General features: G+C 38.1%; 1 protein-coding gene across 5 annotated transcripts in view; it reads left to right on the top strand.

Annotated features, from left to right (window-relative positions):
- The window catches only part of SPATA17 (spermatogenesis associated 17), a 249,351-nt gene that overhangs the window by 60,289 nt on the left and 171,298 nt on the right, over nt 1-17,764 (top strand). For all 5 annotated transcript variants that reach the window (XM_086345295.1, XM_086345297.1, XM_086345294.1 and 2 more), the window contains one exon: nt 5,325-5,428. In XM_086345295.1, the coding sequence (XP_086201421.1) occupies nt 5,325-5,428 (104 nt within the window). The remainder of the gene's footprint in view (nt 1-5,324; nt 5,429-17,764) is intronic.

Genomic DNA, 17,764 nt, shown 5'->3' with positions numbered 1-17,764 from the left:
CCAGTAGAGTAGGGAAACAGAATATTAAAGAGAAGAAACTGCATATGGAATAATTATCCAAAATCTCCAGATAGCTAAAAACATCTAGTTTAAAATATATATATTTCTAGCTTAAAAACATGTCTATTTTTCTACATATTGACATGATAATATGGTGACATTGAGAATGAAAACTTTGATATTACTAGTTTTAAACACCCTATCTTTGAAAATTTGGTAAACCCACTTTTCTGGGCTCACTGTATAGTCTTTGCAGAATGTTCAACATTCAAATAAGTAAAAGTAATGAATGAGAGTCCTGTTTATATGCTCTCATGTACAACTAGAGCTTTAGTCCTAGGCACGTTATCATCAGTGATATATTGTCTTTCATATTTTGATTTTAATTTTAGGTGTGAAAATGTTTTTTCTCTCTTTTGACAACATTAAGATTACTGTGAATTTTGAGGAATAATAATAAACCCAATGGAGGGAAAATATTTTCTATGAACAGATGGCTTTTGATATATCAAGGTTTTGCCATTTATTTTAGTGCTTAAAATAAACATTATTTATAAGACCACTTACATTTTGATGTTACTTAATGAGGAATATGCATCATTGATTTGACTAGCTTAAGAGGTCATTTAGAACTTGCCCGTTAACAAGCTGTAATCTGCTGAGCATGCAGTGACTTTGTTTAAAATTATCTATTCAGAGCTGATCAATGACAATAATTGTTTTATACCTATCACTTCTGAAAGTTGCTAATGACTTTGAAGGACGTGAACACTAGCCCTTTTTTGGGAAACTGTAACCCACTCACCTTGAAATTAAGAACATTATCCAAAATCATCTTGCCTCTTGAAAATATTTTGTTTTTTAAAAAAGTAAAAGTCTATTCACTAGTACTGGGATATCAACAGGACATTTAGGCAAAATTTAAGATGATATTTGTTCCTATAGCAATAAGTATAGTGGAACGCCAGCCTATATTATATCTTATATCAATTGTTGTTCAGTCAGTAAGTTGTGTCTGACTCTTTTTGACCCCATGGACTGCAGCATGCCAGGCTTCACTGTTCTTTGCCATCTCCTAGAGTTTGCTCGAACTCATGTCCATTAAATAAATATTGGTTAAACTGGAATTCCTCTAATGTAAAAAAAAAAATTACTATGCATTTTAAATGAAAGAACATGCACACACTCTTTCTCTTTATACAGTACATTCATCACATGTTTTAGTGGAAAGAGCCTGGTCTCTGGAATAAGACAGAGCAGTTTGTATCCCAATTCTGCCATTTACTGTTTTGCTGGTTATGCTGTGACCTAGATCAAGTTACTTAACCTCAGTTTCTTTATTTTTAACATGGAGATCATGCCCTATTCACAAGGATACCATGGAAATTAAGGCGGTTAGCATAATATCTGGAAAGGAATTGTAGCGTGACTTTGGGTGGATGTCTAGGGACTGAGGGCATTACGAGACTCTCTGAGAGTGCATTTGTGGACTCTGTGGATGTGTTTGGTGCTGTTTCTGGTGCCTGCTCCCTGTGGAGTGGGAAGGAGTCCATCCCATGGGCTTCTTTTAGTTCTCTGGCTATTGGCACAGATTTTTCAGCCAGCTGCAGACTCTGCCCTTTCAGCTTCTCTCCAAGTGAAGCCCTTTCAGCTTCTCCCCACTACTCTGCCATGACCTAAACATAAACCACCATCTTTCCTCCTCAGGACTTCAGCATGCATCTTTTATGTTTTCTGACATATCTAATCTTATTTAGAATTTAATGATGTTTCTATGTAGTAGGTAGTCCACCCCTTAACGCTGTTTGATATCCTAATATTTTTCCACGCTTCCTGAGTCATTTCTATTGCTGATGATGGATAGTCTATCAGCACTTTTGTTTGTAAGTATTCCTGTGTTTAATATAATTATTACTGTATATGCAATAAAAGTAAGCTGAGATTCATGTGAAGCCATCCAACTAGCTATTAATGTATAACCTCAGGCATTTATTTAAGCTCTCTAAGCATCAATTTCCTCTTCTATCAAAGAAAGCTAATGATAATCTCCACCTCAGAATGATACTGTAATGATTAAGTTAAATAAGCCAGGAAAATAGTCATTATTTGCATGTATGATTTATATATGTATATGTATTCCAATAGATTATTCTTTTTCATTAGGAAAATGCTTTTTATATCAATCCCTCCCATTTCTTTGCCAGCCATAGTATGATGTTTGTCAAATTAGAGGAAGATAGTTTCTAAATTGGGCTTCCCTGGTGGCTCAGATGGTAAAATAGAACTCTAGAAAAATTAATTTTTCTTAATTTAGAGAATAAAGCTCTAAAATAAGATCATTTGAAAAATATTTAGAAAGGCACTGTTATGCTAGCATTGTTACGCTAGCTTGTTACTCTACTTAGTTTTACTTTCCAGAACTAATTTCTCTATTTAATTGTTCTTACAATATGAACAATAAGTGGCTTAGCATCTCTTCAATTATTTTAGTCATTCTTATACTAGGCGGTTGACTAAACATTTCTTCAAAGTCTTCACATTTAATATTTCAGATTGTAAAATACCTTTTAACTGACCATATTTTAAAACAGAGAAAATTAGGGGATCACAATTCAAGTAAGACATTTATTTGGGAGAATGGCATTGAATCAAGTTATAAAGATTTTAAACTCAACGTATTTAGCTTAAAACCCTTAGGCTTTTCAGATAAAACTCAGTGGACCAAAGTTCAGTCTCTTATTACTCACTTTTTCCTATGGACAAAAAAAAAAAAAAAAAAAAGATGTTTAAAGAAGATGTGTGTTCCTAGCCCAGCTAACTGTGCAAAACATTGGAAGGACTTCATATCCAAAGAAAACTGTTCATCATGTGTGTTATTCAGTCACTAAGTTGTGTCCAACTCTGTGACCTCATGGAGTACAGCATGCCAGGCTTCCCTGTCCTTCATTATCTTCCAGAGTTTGCTCAAACTCATGTCCACGGAGTTGGTGATGTCATCCAACCATCTCATCCTCTGTCACCCCCTTCTCCTCCTGCCCTCAATCTTTCCCAGCAACAGAGTCTTTTCCAATTAGTTGGTTCTTTGTATCAGGTGGCCAAAGTATTGGAGTGTGTGAATAATTTATGAATATGCAAACTACTTGAAATTTTTAAAGAATGAAGTTAGTCTTTATGCAAGGCTAAGTTAACATTTTTTTCTAATTTTTTCTATTTCTTCTTCTTCTACTCCTTTAAAGAAGTTGAGGTATTTTGTACTATAGACTTTTGGTTTTCCACAAAATTAGGATCTACATATTAAAAGTTTTGTTTTGAGTTTTTCTAATAGCGATTATATTAGCAAAGATAAAGCTTAAAGTGATTGATTTTTCTTATGATTATTGGGGCTTTGAAGGCATTTAGTAGCCCATTTAATAAGTATGTTCTTTTAGACACCAACATTTCTCTTATCTAAAAAACTAGATACTTTAAACAAATATTTGTTCATTGAAAATTACAGTTCCCCTTGTTCACAGTTCTGTGTTGCAATGGTTTAGAGAACAGGCCCCCTGAAGTTCTAATTTGATTCTTAAATCCATCACTAATAGCTGTATAATTATGGGAAAACTGTACAATTATAATAGCTGTATAATTATGGGGAAAACTGAATATTTTCCTTTTAGCATTTTCTCATCTATAAATAAGGTGAAGAGAGTATTTATGTCATTGTTGTTGTTCAGTCGCTCAGTCATGTCTGACTCTTTGCGACCCCATGGACTGCAGCACACCAGACCTCCCTGTCCGTTGCCAACTCCCAGAGTTTACACAAACTCATGTCCATTGATTTCGTGATGCAATCCAACCATCTCAACCTCTGTCCTCCCCTTCTCCTCCTGCCGTCAATCATCCCCAGCATCCGGGTCTTTTCCAATGAGTCAGTTCTTTGCATCAGGTAGCCAAAGGATTGGAGTTTCAGCTTCAGCATCAGTCCTTCCAATGAATATTCAGGACTGATTTCCTTTAGGATGGTCTGGTTGGATCTCCATGCAGTCCAAGGGACTCTGAAGAGTCTTCTCCAACACCACAGCTCAAAAGCATCAATTCTTCTGCGCTCAGCTTTCTTTATAGTCCAACGCTCACATCCATACATGACTACTGGAAAAACCATAACTTTGACTAGATGGATCTTTGTTGGAAAAGTAATGTCTCTGCTTTTTAATATGCTGTCTAGGTTGGTCATAGCTTTTCTTCCAAGGAGCAAGTGTCTTTTAATGTCATGGCTGCATTCACCATCTGCAGTGATTTAGTTAAAGAAGAATTAAAATGTGATGATGAAGGTACAAGAAAACATTTTCTTTAAAGATTTTGATACAACTGTATTTAAAAAGTCCATTAAAAACATTGATTTCAATGAGACAAAATACAATCTTTCAGCCAGTTGGTTATTAAAAAAACAAAAAATCCATCTGGTCAGGAAGTGGAAGTGGTAGGAATCAGTAAAGCAAACTTTTGATCTTTCAATAGTTAATTTCACACAGTATTTTTAAAACCATTATAAATGTTATAAATTATAGTAACCTAGAGTATGTTTTTGTCTTTATAATATTTATTATAAATCTATGAGTAAACCTATATTTGCAACTATATATACTGTTATTGGAAAAGAAAATGGCAACCCATTCCATTATTCTTGCCTGGAAATCCCATGAATAGAGGAGCCTGATGAGCTACAGTCCATGGGGTCGAAAAAGAAACACAGCTAGCAGCTACACAACAAACTGTTACGTTTGTGTGTGTGCTTCTCAGTCATGGCCGACTCTTTGTGACTCCATGGATTGCAGCTCGCCAGGCTCCTCCATCTATGGGAATTCTCCAGGCAAGAATACTGGAGGGGGTTGTCCTGCACTTCTCCAGGGTATCTTCTCAACCCAGGGAATGAACCCAGGTCTCCCCACAGTGCAGGTGGATTCTTTACAATCTGAGTCACCAGGGAAGCCCAAGAATACTGGAGTGGGTTGTCAGGCATTCATCCACAGTATCTTCTCAACCCAGGGATTGAACCCAGGTCTCCCGCACTGCAGGCGGATTCTTTACAGTCTGAGCCACCAGAGAAGCCCAAGGATACTGGAGTGGGAAGCCTATCTCTTCTCCAGGGGATCTTCCCAACGCAGGATCTGAATAGGGGTCTCCCAGATTGCAGGCGGATTCTTTACAATAGTAGAAAAGCCCAAGAATTTATTTGATAAGATTTAATCATCATCCATCATTAACCTGATTTTGAAAAACTATTAATTTTTTTTTCTAAAAATGTTCACTGGCATATTTTATCTTTTTATTTACGTCAATAGATTCAGAGGCGATGGCGGGGGTATAAGATCCGGAAATACTGCTTTAATTATTATTATCTGAAGGAGTACCTGAAAGCTGTTTCTGAGACCAGTGATGCGATTAGGTGAGTAGTATGATCACCAGCCCACTAATGACAGTTTTAGAAAGGTTACTCTGTGGGTGTGGATCATTATCAGACTTAGGAATAGTTTCTTTAAAGCTCAATGATGTTTTAGGCACAAATTTATTGATAAGATAGAGATTTTTTTTTCTTTTTATCTTATCCATTTATGGCTTCTGTATGTTTAAATATCTTGTACTTTTGACTGTAAATTAGATGTCGATGGGTATAGCAGGCCTGTCTTGTACTATACAAATAGCTTAGTTTCAGTAAAATTACCTCATTTTGAAATGGATTTATCCATAAATAATTACATAGATGAAGCCTTATGTACGGCAATCCTCAAAACGTGTTCAGTGTCAAGAACTTGCCTCTCAAAGAAGAAAATATTACACAACACATTAAAATGGACTGCTTTACTGTCAGTTTTCATTTCTTTAAGCACATAGAAAACACCTGAATTTAGGCCTTAGGACGATGTCTTCTATAGATTTTAAGTTATTGTAACACTGTTCAATCATCTTTACCAAAGTTCTGTGTAGTAAGTTTTCACATTTCTTCAAAAATAGCCAGTCTTTTCTTCTTATATTGCCCCATTCTAGCAACTTAGAAGTGACATATGTTTATAGTAGATTTAGGTAAAAAGGAAATAGTGATGAATCACAGTTGACATTTATGTAATAGTTTTACTTTCAGTTTTCACATACATTATCTCATTTTACTGTTAATATTTTTTAAACTAGAGAAAACAGTCAATATTAAGTTGTTAAGACGCAGGTGTTGTCTGATACCTTACAATTATATATATCATAAGAAAAATCTGGCAACTATCTTCCCAAATTTTAACTTTCTTCCATATGTGTGGGTATAAAAGGGTCTGGTCTTTGGAGATTAAGTATGGGGAATTTGTAAAACTGATTTCTTTGGAAGCAACAATAAAGATTTGCGGAGGTTGAAATAGGGTTAGTTAATGAGAGAAGTTGGAAGACTCAGAAACATGTGGGCCACAGGGAGTGATATTTAATTTCTTCCTGTGTGTGTTAGTCGCTCAGTCATGTCCAACTCTTTTCGACCCCATCGACTGTAGCCTGCCAGGCTCCTCTGTCTATGGAATTCTCCAGGCAAGAATACTGGAGTGGGTAGCCATTCCTTTCTCCAGGGATCTTGCCGATGCAGGAATTGGATCTAGGAATTCCGATGCTGGAATTGGATTGATTGCGTTGCAGGTGGATTCTTGACTGCCTGAGCCACCAGAGAAGGCCCTTAATTTCTATCTAAGAAATCCAGATTCTAGAGATGAGCTGGCTATCTGTAAATGGCATACTTGAGCTCGTCAGGAGGAAAGAGCTAGTGGAAAATGCAAGAGGGAGAATTTGAGCAGGACTGGGCCTGAATGAGGCAAGGGGAGGTTCTTAAGGCACCAGGATTAAGGAGGCATTTACTGTCAAGGTCATGAGGTACCAACCTTGCACTTTCTCAACCCTGTAAGTGTATCCTTAAATGTTATATTTTTGAAGCAAGTCTTGTTTGCTTCACACAAGTCCTAACCCTGAACGGGAGGAGATCCTCAAAGAGACAAATATGTGAAAGGTGGTTTTAGAAAGGCCTGTTTCTTCTGCTCAGTAGGTATTTCCATGCATCCTTGTTTTGTTCCTCATTTTACAGAGAATGTCTCTAGCCACTAGAGAGTCTGGTGCATCCATGCTGGCAATTTAGTTTCGCCTCATATTCTGTATCATAATATTGACTTATTCTTTTATTTCTACCTTGGTTATTGTTGTTCAGTCACCAAGTCGTGTCCGACTCTTCGTGACCCCATGGACCGTGGCGCCCCAGACCTCTCCGTCCCTCACCATCTCTCTGTCCCTCACCGTCTCTACCTTAGAGGCCGCATGTTTTTAAGGTGTATATTTTCCCTCAGTGATTAGTTTCCTAATCATTTACCCCATCTTTGTTCTTGTATTTATTGATAGAATATTTATAGTTTCTTTGTTGTTACTGTCATCATTGTTATTTTTATCTGGAAATGGGTATTGTAAAAAGATAGTGTAGGGGAAGGGCCAAGGCCGTGCTCTAGGAAGAGTGAGAGGTCCCTGTGGCTCACAGTACAGCCCTACATGATATGTGTCTCTGTGTATGTAAACTGGCTTAGCGTTTTTGTTCATTTTAAGTTGACAGTGATTGGCACTTATAGGACTGCTGATTGCTTTTAGACTCTCCTTTCTTAGAGATCTGTGGCATAGATGGCATTCCTGTGCATCTCCTCACTTAGTCCTACCTCCTCGGCTTGTCTCTGGAATAGTTCATGGAATTAGCCATAGCCAAACTTTGTTCGAAGGCAATGGCACCCCACTCCAGTACTCTTGCCTGGAAAATCCCATGGACAGAGGAGCCTGGTAGGCTGCAGTCCATGGGATCGCTAAGAGTCGGGCACGACTGAGCGACTTCACTTTCACTTTTCACTTTCATGCATTGGAGAAGGAAATGGCAACCCACTCCAATGTTCTTGCCTGGAGAACCCCAGGGATGGCGGAGCCTGGTGGGCTGCCGTCTATGGGGTCGCACAGAGTCGAACACGACTGACGTGACTTAGTAGTAGTAAACTTTGCTCCACAGTCTTGTTCTCTTGAGTAAGGTGGGCAGTGCTATTTTTATCATCAGGATATGCCACCTAGTCTTAAGAATTTTGCATCTGGCACATCTGTCTGATGTCTGCATCTTTAAGTATTGTATCTCTATGATATTTCCAATCCTAGATGAATTTTCACTATTCTTGGTGGCACTTCATCATATATATTATTACAAGTATTTATTGATTGTATTGATGATAAAATTATATTTTCTATTTCTTATTGCCTTTTCTTATTTTATAGAAGTTTAAGAGAGAAGTGAGTAGAGAAAATTTTACTCTATCTCAAAGTTGAAAATATATAGTTAACTTTTTATTGTAAATCACAATATATTTTCCTTTCTGTTACATCAATAATTTTATAAATGCAGCAAAAATGTGGCGCTGTGTAAAGTAGAGGAACACCCAGGGCAGAGGTGTTTGGTGTAGGTCACTACACCAGCGGAGTGGAAGCTAGGGATTCAGGTTGCTTCTCAGAGGCCCTGAACCTAAGCCCTGAAGTTTGTGTAGAAATTATGATGTTAATACATAACATTTGACTGAGGTTAGTTCATGGAGCATGATGGAAGAATTGGGTAGGGATAAATACAGAAGGGACCATACCACACTAGGGCATTTTAGGCCACATTTAAGATTGGAGTGGACTTCCTTTTTAAGAAGAGCAGTGGCATGATTATAACTGTGTTTTGGCATGTACATTCAATTACATTGTTCATAATACATTTAAATAGTCTGGTAAGTTTTAAAATCACCAATCAGGATATTAATTTTGCTGAGATAAAGTTTTCTTCTTTTTCACAGAAGAATATGCAACATTTTTTGGGGGGCAGGTTGTAACTTTATTCTGTTTTTCATTGAAAATCATTGGAATCAGAACTTTACCCTTTTCCTTCACAACAAATTCCACCTGAAGCAACATAAAACAGTACACATTCATGACCTCATCATCTTGTCCATCAGGAATCTGAGAGGGACTTTGCTCTAGTCCTCAGCTCTCATGAGGTTACCCTCTTATTCCCAGCCAGAGTTGGGGTCTCATATGGAGGTTCAACTGGGGGACGATCCACTTCCAAGTTCACTCACACGGGCCTCAATTCCTCTGCCTGCTGGCCACTGGCATCCCTCTGTTTCTTGCTCTGTGGACCTCTTTCTCCATAGGACAGCTTATAACTTGGAAATTGGCTTCCCTCAGAGCGAGTGAACGAGAGAACAGGAGAAATAGCCAAGATGAGAGCCATGCTCTTTTGGTAACCTAATGTCAGAAGGGACATCTCATCACTTTCGCTGTGTTCCTGTTCATTTAAACCAAGAGACTAGGTTCATTCCACTCAAGGGGGAGGACTGCACAAAGGATTAATTCCAGAATGGAGACTGTAGGACCCCACTTTAGAGGGTACTTTCCATGTACAGCGACTTGCATATGATATTTGTTCAGTCAGCATGTTGATTTTCAGCATTTGCCTAGGACAAAAGTTACTTTACATTTAATTAGGGCAGTATATATATTTTTAAATTTATTTATTTTAATTAGAGGCTAATTACTTTACAATATTGTATTGGTTTTGCCATACATCAACATAAATCCGCCACGGGTGTACACATGTTCCCAATCCTGAACCTCCCTCACCATACCATCCCTCTGGGTCATCCCACTGCACCAGCCCCAAGCTTCCTGTATCCTGCATTGAACCTGGACTGGCGATTCGTTTCTTATATGATATTATACATGTTTTAATGCCATTCTCCCAAATCATCCCCCGCTTCCCTCTCCCACAGAGTCCAAAAGACTGTTCTATACATCTGTGTCTCTTTTGCTGTCTCGCATACAGGGTTATCATTACCATCTTCCTAAATTCCATATATATGCATTAGTATACTGTATTGGTGATATTTTTATGTGATGCATTTTCAAGATTATATTTTAGACTTTGCTATTTCATCAAAGCAATTATGATATAGCCCAATTACTTATACCAGCAAGCATTAAAATGTGTAGTTTCTGGATTTCAAATGCATTCCTCCGTTTTGGGGCAAGGTAAAATCATTTCCAGAAAACAAATTAGTAAAATATAGTCTATATAAAAATATGTTTTTCATTTGAATTGTTACACAATTCAAGACCAGACAACACTGGACTTAACTTCATCTGCACTTTCATTAGTAGAAATAGTTGAACTATTTTATAGTTAGCAGTAAAAAAATAAATATATTTGTACATATACAAGAACATACTTTTATAACCAAGGTGGACCTATCACAAAGATAAATGGAATTGATTAATTTAAGGCTGAATTTGCATTTGGTAGACATGTTTCTTTATAATATCTAGCTGTATATGCAAAAATTGCCCCAGGTTATGAATGAGAAAATTATATAATGAAATTAAAAATTAGCAACAGAGTTACAGATTGGTAGCATTAATAAAACATTATTAACTTCAACTGCAGAAACTGACTTTTTTTGAAATTCAAGCTAAAAATAATATATTTTCCCAACTTTAATGCTTCAGTGTACTTGTTGGTTGCTAATAGTGCCTAGCAATAGGTCTGCTTTAAATATAAATTTGTGATAACATCAAAAGAAATTAGTTTTTCAGCATGTTGATTTTCTTAACTTTTTTCTGCGCTCATTTCCTTGTTTCTGTTTTCTTTTATTCTTTCTTGATGTGGTTCTTATTGGCTGGATGTTGAACCTACACGAGTTATGTGTTGAGTGTCTTAAACTTCTCTGTCCCCTCCTTCACCCTGGGCCTCTACCTCTCCCATTCTATTTTTGTGAGAGACTTCCTTCCTACCCTTCCAGTGAAATATTGATGAATATTTTAGCAATAGTTTTTTTAACTTTTATGAAATATTTCTACTATTATGATCATTTCTTTTTTGTAGCATTGTGTTTTAAATAATAAAATATCTCATATTTCTCAGTTCTTATTTTATTAATAAAATATCTCATATTTATCTGAAATACTGGGGCACATTGGGTCTTGGCAGGAGGTGAAATTCACCTCAGGATTTATTCCTAACATAGTATTAAAAATATAGCTCATTCACTTCATTGTACAGCAGAAACTAACACAATATTGTAAAGCAACTATACCCCAATAAACCGAAAAGCAAGATTAAAGCTCTCAAACTGCTAAAAAAAAAAAAAAAAAAAAGAAGAAGAAAAGGAGGGAACTTGCAGAGATGTGAACAGGGTGAAGGCTCAGGAAAGTCTTAGACTCCAGAGTGCAACCGCAGTGAGACTTTGCTACTGCCAGGGTGGAAGGATTAAAGGAAGAAGTAGCTTTAATGGTTATAGTGAAAGCCAAGGAGAAATTTAAAGCTCCTACCCCTGGCCATGACCTTTTTATTACCTGTAGAGAAATTCAGTTATTGCCAAGAATTCAGCTATTGCCTCTCCTCACCTAAAGAGAGAGAGAAACGAGGAAGAAATACCACTAACTTCTTCCTCCTGAACACTAGTGTTTTGTTAGACTAAACCCATGTGGAAGGACTTGCTTGGTTGTGCAGTGGTTAAGACTCTATGCTTCCAGTTCAGAGGGTGAGGGTTCAGTCCTTGGTTGGGGAAGTTCCACATGCCGCATGGTACAGCCAAAGAAAACCCCAGAAACAAACAAACGACCAACTTAACCCATCTGGAAACCTGCCAAAGTGATACAGTTTGCAGGACTTGGTCCCAGGGCAGGGCACAGAAGTATGTAGAATGGATTGGAGGTGTGGCAGTGAAAAATAATCAGCACAGAGAATAATTCAAGTTCAGAGGTTCACTTTTATTCGGTCTCTGTGTTATTGATTTTCTCCAGGGTGTTTTTCTTTTAATTGGTTATTTTCATCTTCTCTTCTATGTTGGAGCCTTTCTTTATGCAATTGGTGATCTTCCCCTATTAGTTTACACACGCTCATGAGAAAGTGGCGTGCCAGTTTATGGACATACATGTGCAGATCTTGTTGATTGGCAGGCTTCAGTTGCTTTTAAAGTGATTGGACAAGGAAGCTGTCCCATTTCACTGTGGTGTGGGGTTCAGGGGTGATGTCCAAATGCCAGTGTGTAGAGGTCTTTCTTTTAGGCTAGTTACTTTCCCCAAAGAAGAAATTTCTGATACTCTATCAAGGGAGACAAAGCTATAGCTGCATTTGAGTAAACTATAGAAGAATGGCCTTGTACTTCACACCTGCTAATGACCACTCTGAATCCTTTGCCTTTTCTCTCATTTCTTCAGAGAGCACACTTTTGATCTCTTACCTAGGACAGCAGTCTCCAGACTTTCTGGCACCAGGGACCAGTTTCTTGGAAGACAATTTTTCCAGGGATGGAGGCGCGAGGGATGAGGGGAGGGTAGTTCAGGTGGTAATGCAAGCAGTGGGGAGCAAGTGATGGGAAGCAACAGATGAAGCTTCACCATTACCAGTCCATGGCCTGGGAGTTGGGGACCCCTGACCTAAGTGATTGAAACCAGGATGCCACCATTCTCTGCACATACGTGTTAAAAAAAAGCACACACAAAAGTATGTGATCATTGTGGCTGTGTACCCCAAGTTTCAGTTGCTAAATTGTAGCAGAACTGAGATGGGATTCTGGATCTTATGGCCTTATAAATGGTGTTCTTTTCAGTATATTATACTATTTGAATATTCACAAAATGAATAAAATTATAGAAAAATCTTAGAAAAGTTTCTCAGTTGGACTGTGTTTGATGCATAGTATTTAATTCTGCATGCCGCTATGTATATTGAATGTTGACCCAAAAATCTGCATCCAACAGAAAACAACCAGGAATTTAAGGGATTTAGAAATCATCAAGAGTTGGAGTTCTGAGACTGGAAAACATTATGTCTAAAGGAAGGCATAATGTCAGCCTACAAATTTTAAAGAACTGTCATTTATCAAAAGGGAAAAATTTAAGAAAAATGGGTAGAAAGCCTGTGTACAACAATGAAGACCCAGTGCGCCATAAATAAATAAATAAAAATTATATAAAAATAAAAATGAGTAGATTTGCATTCAACATGAAAAAGATATTTCCAATAATTGGATACTACTCAATAATAGACTGACTTACTGACTTGTGAGATAGAAAATATTCCAACAGAAGGATTCATCTTAAGTATCAGGTACACATTTGTGTAGAAAAAAATCTCTGCATTTGATGACAAGCTAGAAGATTCCCAATCTCCTTTTAAATCCAAGATCATTTGCTTCATGTGATAATAAATATGTTTAGAAGGAAACAAATCTATATATTTCCCACAAAACTCAAAGCACTTTTAATTCCATAAAAATGCTAGGGAAATTTAAGTAAGACTAATCTATAGCATAAGGAGTTCATAGGAAAGTATATTGTATTAAAGTATCATTTACCATGACTAGGACAGATATAATAATAGGTATAAATAAAGATTTTGTATACACACGTTATATTATAGTTACGTATTTTAAATCCTTAATTTATCTAAAAGTTAGTAGTGCTCTAACCTCTCATGAAATTTTAAAAAATATTTGTAATACTAAAAGATACTTTTGAAATAACTTGTATATCCCTGAAGCATAAAGTTTGCTTTATATTCCCAGAGCTAGAAAAGGTTGTCTCAGAGTGGCAACACCCCCACAAATCACTAGTACTGGAGAAGAATGACTAATGTATTTATCATTAATATGACCATTATTCCAATTTTAATATTATATTTAAGATTCTTATATTCATTGATCAGTCAGTCAGTTCAGTCACTTAGTCATGTCTGATATTTATTGATACACTTACCAAAATGCCAGATTGGAGAAGTCTAAGGCTGTTAAATGCCTTATCAGCTTTTTCTGATCTGGGTGGGGCTGATGAAACAAGACATTGATAAGAACACCCTCCAGTGCTTCCAAGGTCCCTAGGCTGCTCTTCCATATTGGCGTTAACAGCCTATTTTCTCGGTCCCCTTGGTTATTCTGGAATCCATACAGCCATATGCTTAACTGAGTTTATTACACTCTGACTTTCTGTCCTTGATCCTTTGCTTTCTTTTTGTGTGAACAATTTCCTGTTGAACTCTAAGAAATTCTCTTAAATCTTAAAATTGACAGTTCCTCTCTCTCTGTATATTTCCTGTTAAACTGTCAGGGTTTGTTCCCACTGATGACAGTCAGAATCCAGAATTAACAGCTTGCTGTTTCATAATATTTATATCAATATTTGTGTTAAATATTATCCTTGTAATCTGCTGATTTGCATTTGTTTTCAAGGATAAAGCCAAAAAACAAAACCTTGAGTGATTTTTATAAATATGCATCTAGTGTTTAGGAAACTGAATTCAGAAGATTTGAACATAGTTTCTCATCCTTATAATGGTTATCTGTAAACCCCAGTATGGCCGCCTTGATTGTCTTTAAGTGATCTGACTCTGGCAGGAAATCATACACAGTCTACAAATGCATTATGCTAATGACAAAACTGAAGAACATTGAGATTGCTTAACATTCTGCATCGGAGAAGGCAATGGCACTCCACTCCAGTGCTCTTGCCTGCAGAATCCCATGGATGGAGGAGCCTGGTAGGCTGCAGTCCATGGGGTCGCGAAGAGTTGGACAGGACTGAGCAACTTCAATTTCACTTTTCACTTTCATGCATTGGAGAAGGAAATGGCAACCCACTCCAGTGTTCTTGCCTGGAGAATCCCAGGGACTGGGGAGCCTGGTGGGCTGGCGTCTATGGGGTCACACAGAGTCAGACACGACTGAAGTGACTTAGCAGCAGCAGCAGCAGCATTCTGCATCAGGGAAGCACAGTACTAGATTTCTACTACTTTGGAGTTGAAGGCTTTTTAAAACTAGTCTGGCAGCACATTTCCAATTGTGCTTTAATTAACAAAGAAATGCAAACACAAAGAAAATCAGCCTGTCCTTTCAGACCAATAACAAGTGCAGGGCCCCAGAATCAAAGCCAGAACTCCTAAAGTGAAAATATCAATTAAGGTAGTGTTGGTATTTGCCCCCCTTTTGCTGTCACATATGGATTCTCCAGAACTTTCATCAATTTTATTAGAAAGTCAGAATTAATATTAAGTGGAGAAAATACTAATGAACACACTAAGAATCTGGAGTCTGTCTACTCTATCAATATTCCATACATGCTTGATAATAATAACTTCCTCTTTAAAGACATTTACAGTATAGACAAAAGTCATTATAACCGAGTAGCTGCTTACATGTTGCAAACATAAATGAAAAAAATACTTTATAAGATTCATCAAAAATTTCTGGGCATTGGTATATCATATTTATGTGTATTTAGTAAATAACAATAAGATTGACTGGTAACGTTCAGTTTTCATTCTAATCCCAAAGAAAGGCAATGCCAAAGAATGCTCAAAGTACCGCACAATTGCACTCATCTCACACGCTGGAGAAGGCAATGGCAATCCACTCCAGTACTCTTGCCTGGAAAATCCCATGAACAGAGGAGCCTGGTGGACTGCGGTCCATGGGGTCGAGAAGAGTCAGACACGACTGAGTGCCTTCAATTTCACTTTTCACTTTTCACTTTCATGCATTGGAGAAGGAAATGGCAACCCACTCCAGTGCTGTTGCCGGGAGAATCCCAGGGACAATGGAGCCTGGTGGGCTGCCGTCTCTGGGGTCGCAAAGTCGGACACGACTGAAGTGACTTAGCTGCACTAAGCAGCACATGCTAGTAAAGTAATACTCAAAATTCTCCAAGCCAGGCTTCAGTAATATGTGAACCGTGAACTTCCAGATGTTCAAGCTGGTTTTAGAAAAGGCAGAGGAATCAGAGATCAAATTGCCAACATCCGCCGGATCATCGAAAAAGCAAGAGAGTTCCAGAGAAACATCTATTTCTGTTTTATTGACTATGCCAAAGCCTTTGACTGTGTGGATCACAATAAACTGTGGAAAATTCTAAATGAAATGGGAATACCAGACCACCTGACTTGCCTCTTGAGAAACCTGTATGCAGGTCGGGAAGCAACAGTTAGAACTGGCCATGGAACAACAGACTGGTTCCAAATAGGAAAAGGAGTACGTCAAGGCTGTATATTATCACCCTGCTTATTTAACTTATATGCAGAGTACATCATGAGAAGTGCTGGGCTGGAGGAAGCACAAGCTGGAATCAAGATTGATGGGAGAAATACCAATAACCTCAGATATGCAGATGATACCACCCTTATGGCAGAAAGTGAAGAAGAACTAAAGAGCCTCTTGATGAAAGTGAAAGAGGAGAGTAAAAAAGTTGGTTTAAAACTCAACATTCAGAAAACTAAGATCATGGCATCTGGTCTCATCACTTCATGGCAAATAGATGGGGAAACAGTGGAAACAGTGGCTGACTTTATTTTTTAGGGCTCCAAAATCACTGCAGATGGTGACTGCACCCATGAAATTAAAAGACACTTACTCCTTGGAGTAAGGAACTGGTGACCCACTCCAGTACTCTTGCCTGGAAAATCCCATGGACAGAGGAGCCTGGTAGGCTGCAGTCCAAGGGGTCGCTAAGAGTTGGATATGACTGAGTGACTTCAATTTCACTTTACTCCTTGGAAGGAAAGTTATGACCAACCTAGATAGCATATTACAAAGCAGAGACATTACTTTGCCAACAAAGGTCTGTCTAGTCAAGGTTATGGGTTTTCCAGTGGTCATATATGGATGTGAGAGTTGGACTATAAAGAAATCTGAGCACCAAAGAATTGATGTTTTTGAACTGTGGTGTTGGAGAAGACTCTTGAGAGTCCTTTGGACTGCAAGGAGATCCAACCAGTCCATTCTAAAGGAAATCAGTCCTGGGTGTTCATTGGAGGGACTGATGTTGAAGCTGAAACTCCAATACTTTGGCCACCTGATGTGAAGAGCTGACTCATTTGAAAAGACCCTGATGCTGGGAAAGATTGAGAGCAGGAGAAGGGGGTGATGGAAGATGAAATGGTTGGATGGCATCATCGACTCAATGGACATGGGTTTGGGCAGACTCCGGGAGTTGGTTATATACAGGGAGGCCTGGCGTGCTGCGGTTCATGGGGTCGCAACGAGTCGGACACACTGAGTGACTGAACTGAACTGAACTAGTATGTAGTAATCAGAAAAGTCATAATTAAGTAACAAGCTGAAATTTTATGTGGACAAATTTCAACATGGTAAACAATAACCAGCTCAGTAAATAGACCGCAGTCACAGTAAATCATGTTTGAAAGTGAAAGTCTGTTGCTCAGTTGTCTCCAACTTTTTTGTGACCCTGTGGACTGTAGCCCACCAGGTTCCTCTGTCCGTGGGATTTCCCATGCAAGAATACTGGAGTGGGTTGCAGTTTCCTTTTCCAAGGTATCTTCCTGTCCCAGGAATCAAACCCAACTCTCCTGCTTGGCAGGGGATTCTTTATCACTGAGCCATCAGGGAAGCCCACTAAGTACCTTTTATGTCTGTGGTGTCTTATATGTTATTTGTCTACACAGATCCCCTTTGGGGATGTATACTACTCATGTATGGGTGTGAGAGTTGGACTATAAAGAAAGTTGAATGCCGAAGAATTGATGCTTTTGAACTGTGGTGTTGGAGAAGACTCTTCAGAGTCCCTTGGACTGCATGGAGATCCAACCAATCCATCCTAAAGGAAATCAGTCCTGAATATTCTTTGGAAAGACTGATACTGAAGCTGAAACTCCAATACTTTGGCCACCTGATGAGAACTGACTCATTGGAAAAGACCC

Source organism: Bos grunniens, chromosome 16 (genome assembly GCF_055505025.1).
Source record: "Bos grunniens cultivar Pamir isolate PY7600 chromosome 16, Bosgru_T2T1.0, whole genome shotgun sequence".
Classification (NCBI taxonomy): domain Eukaryota; kingdom Metazoa; phylum Chordata; class Mammalia; order Artiodactyla; family Bovidae; genus Bos; species Bos grunniens.
This window is presented reverse-complemented; position numbering and strand designations above follow the sequence as displayed.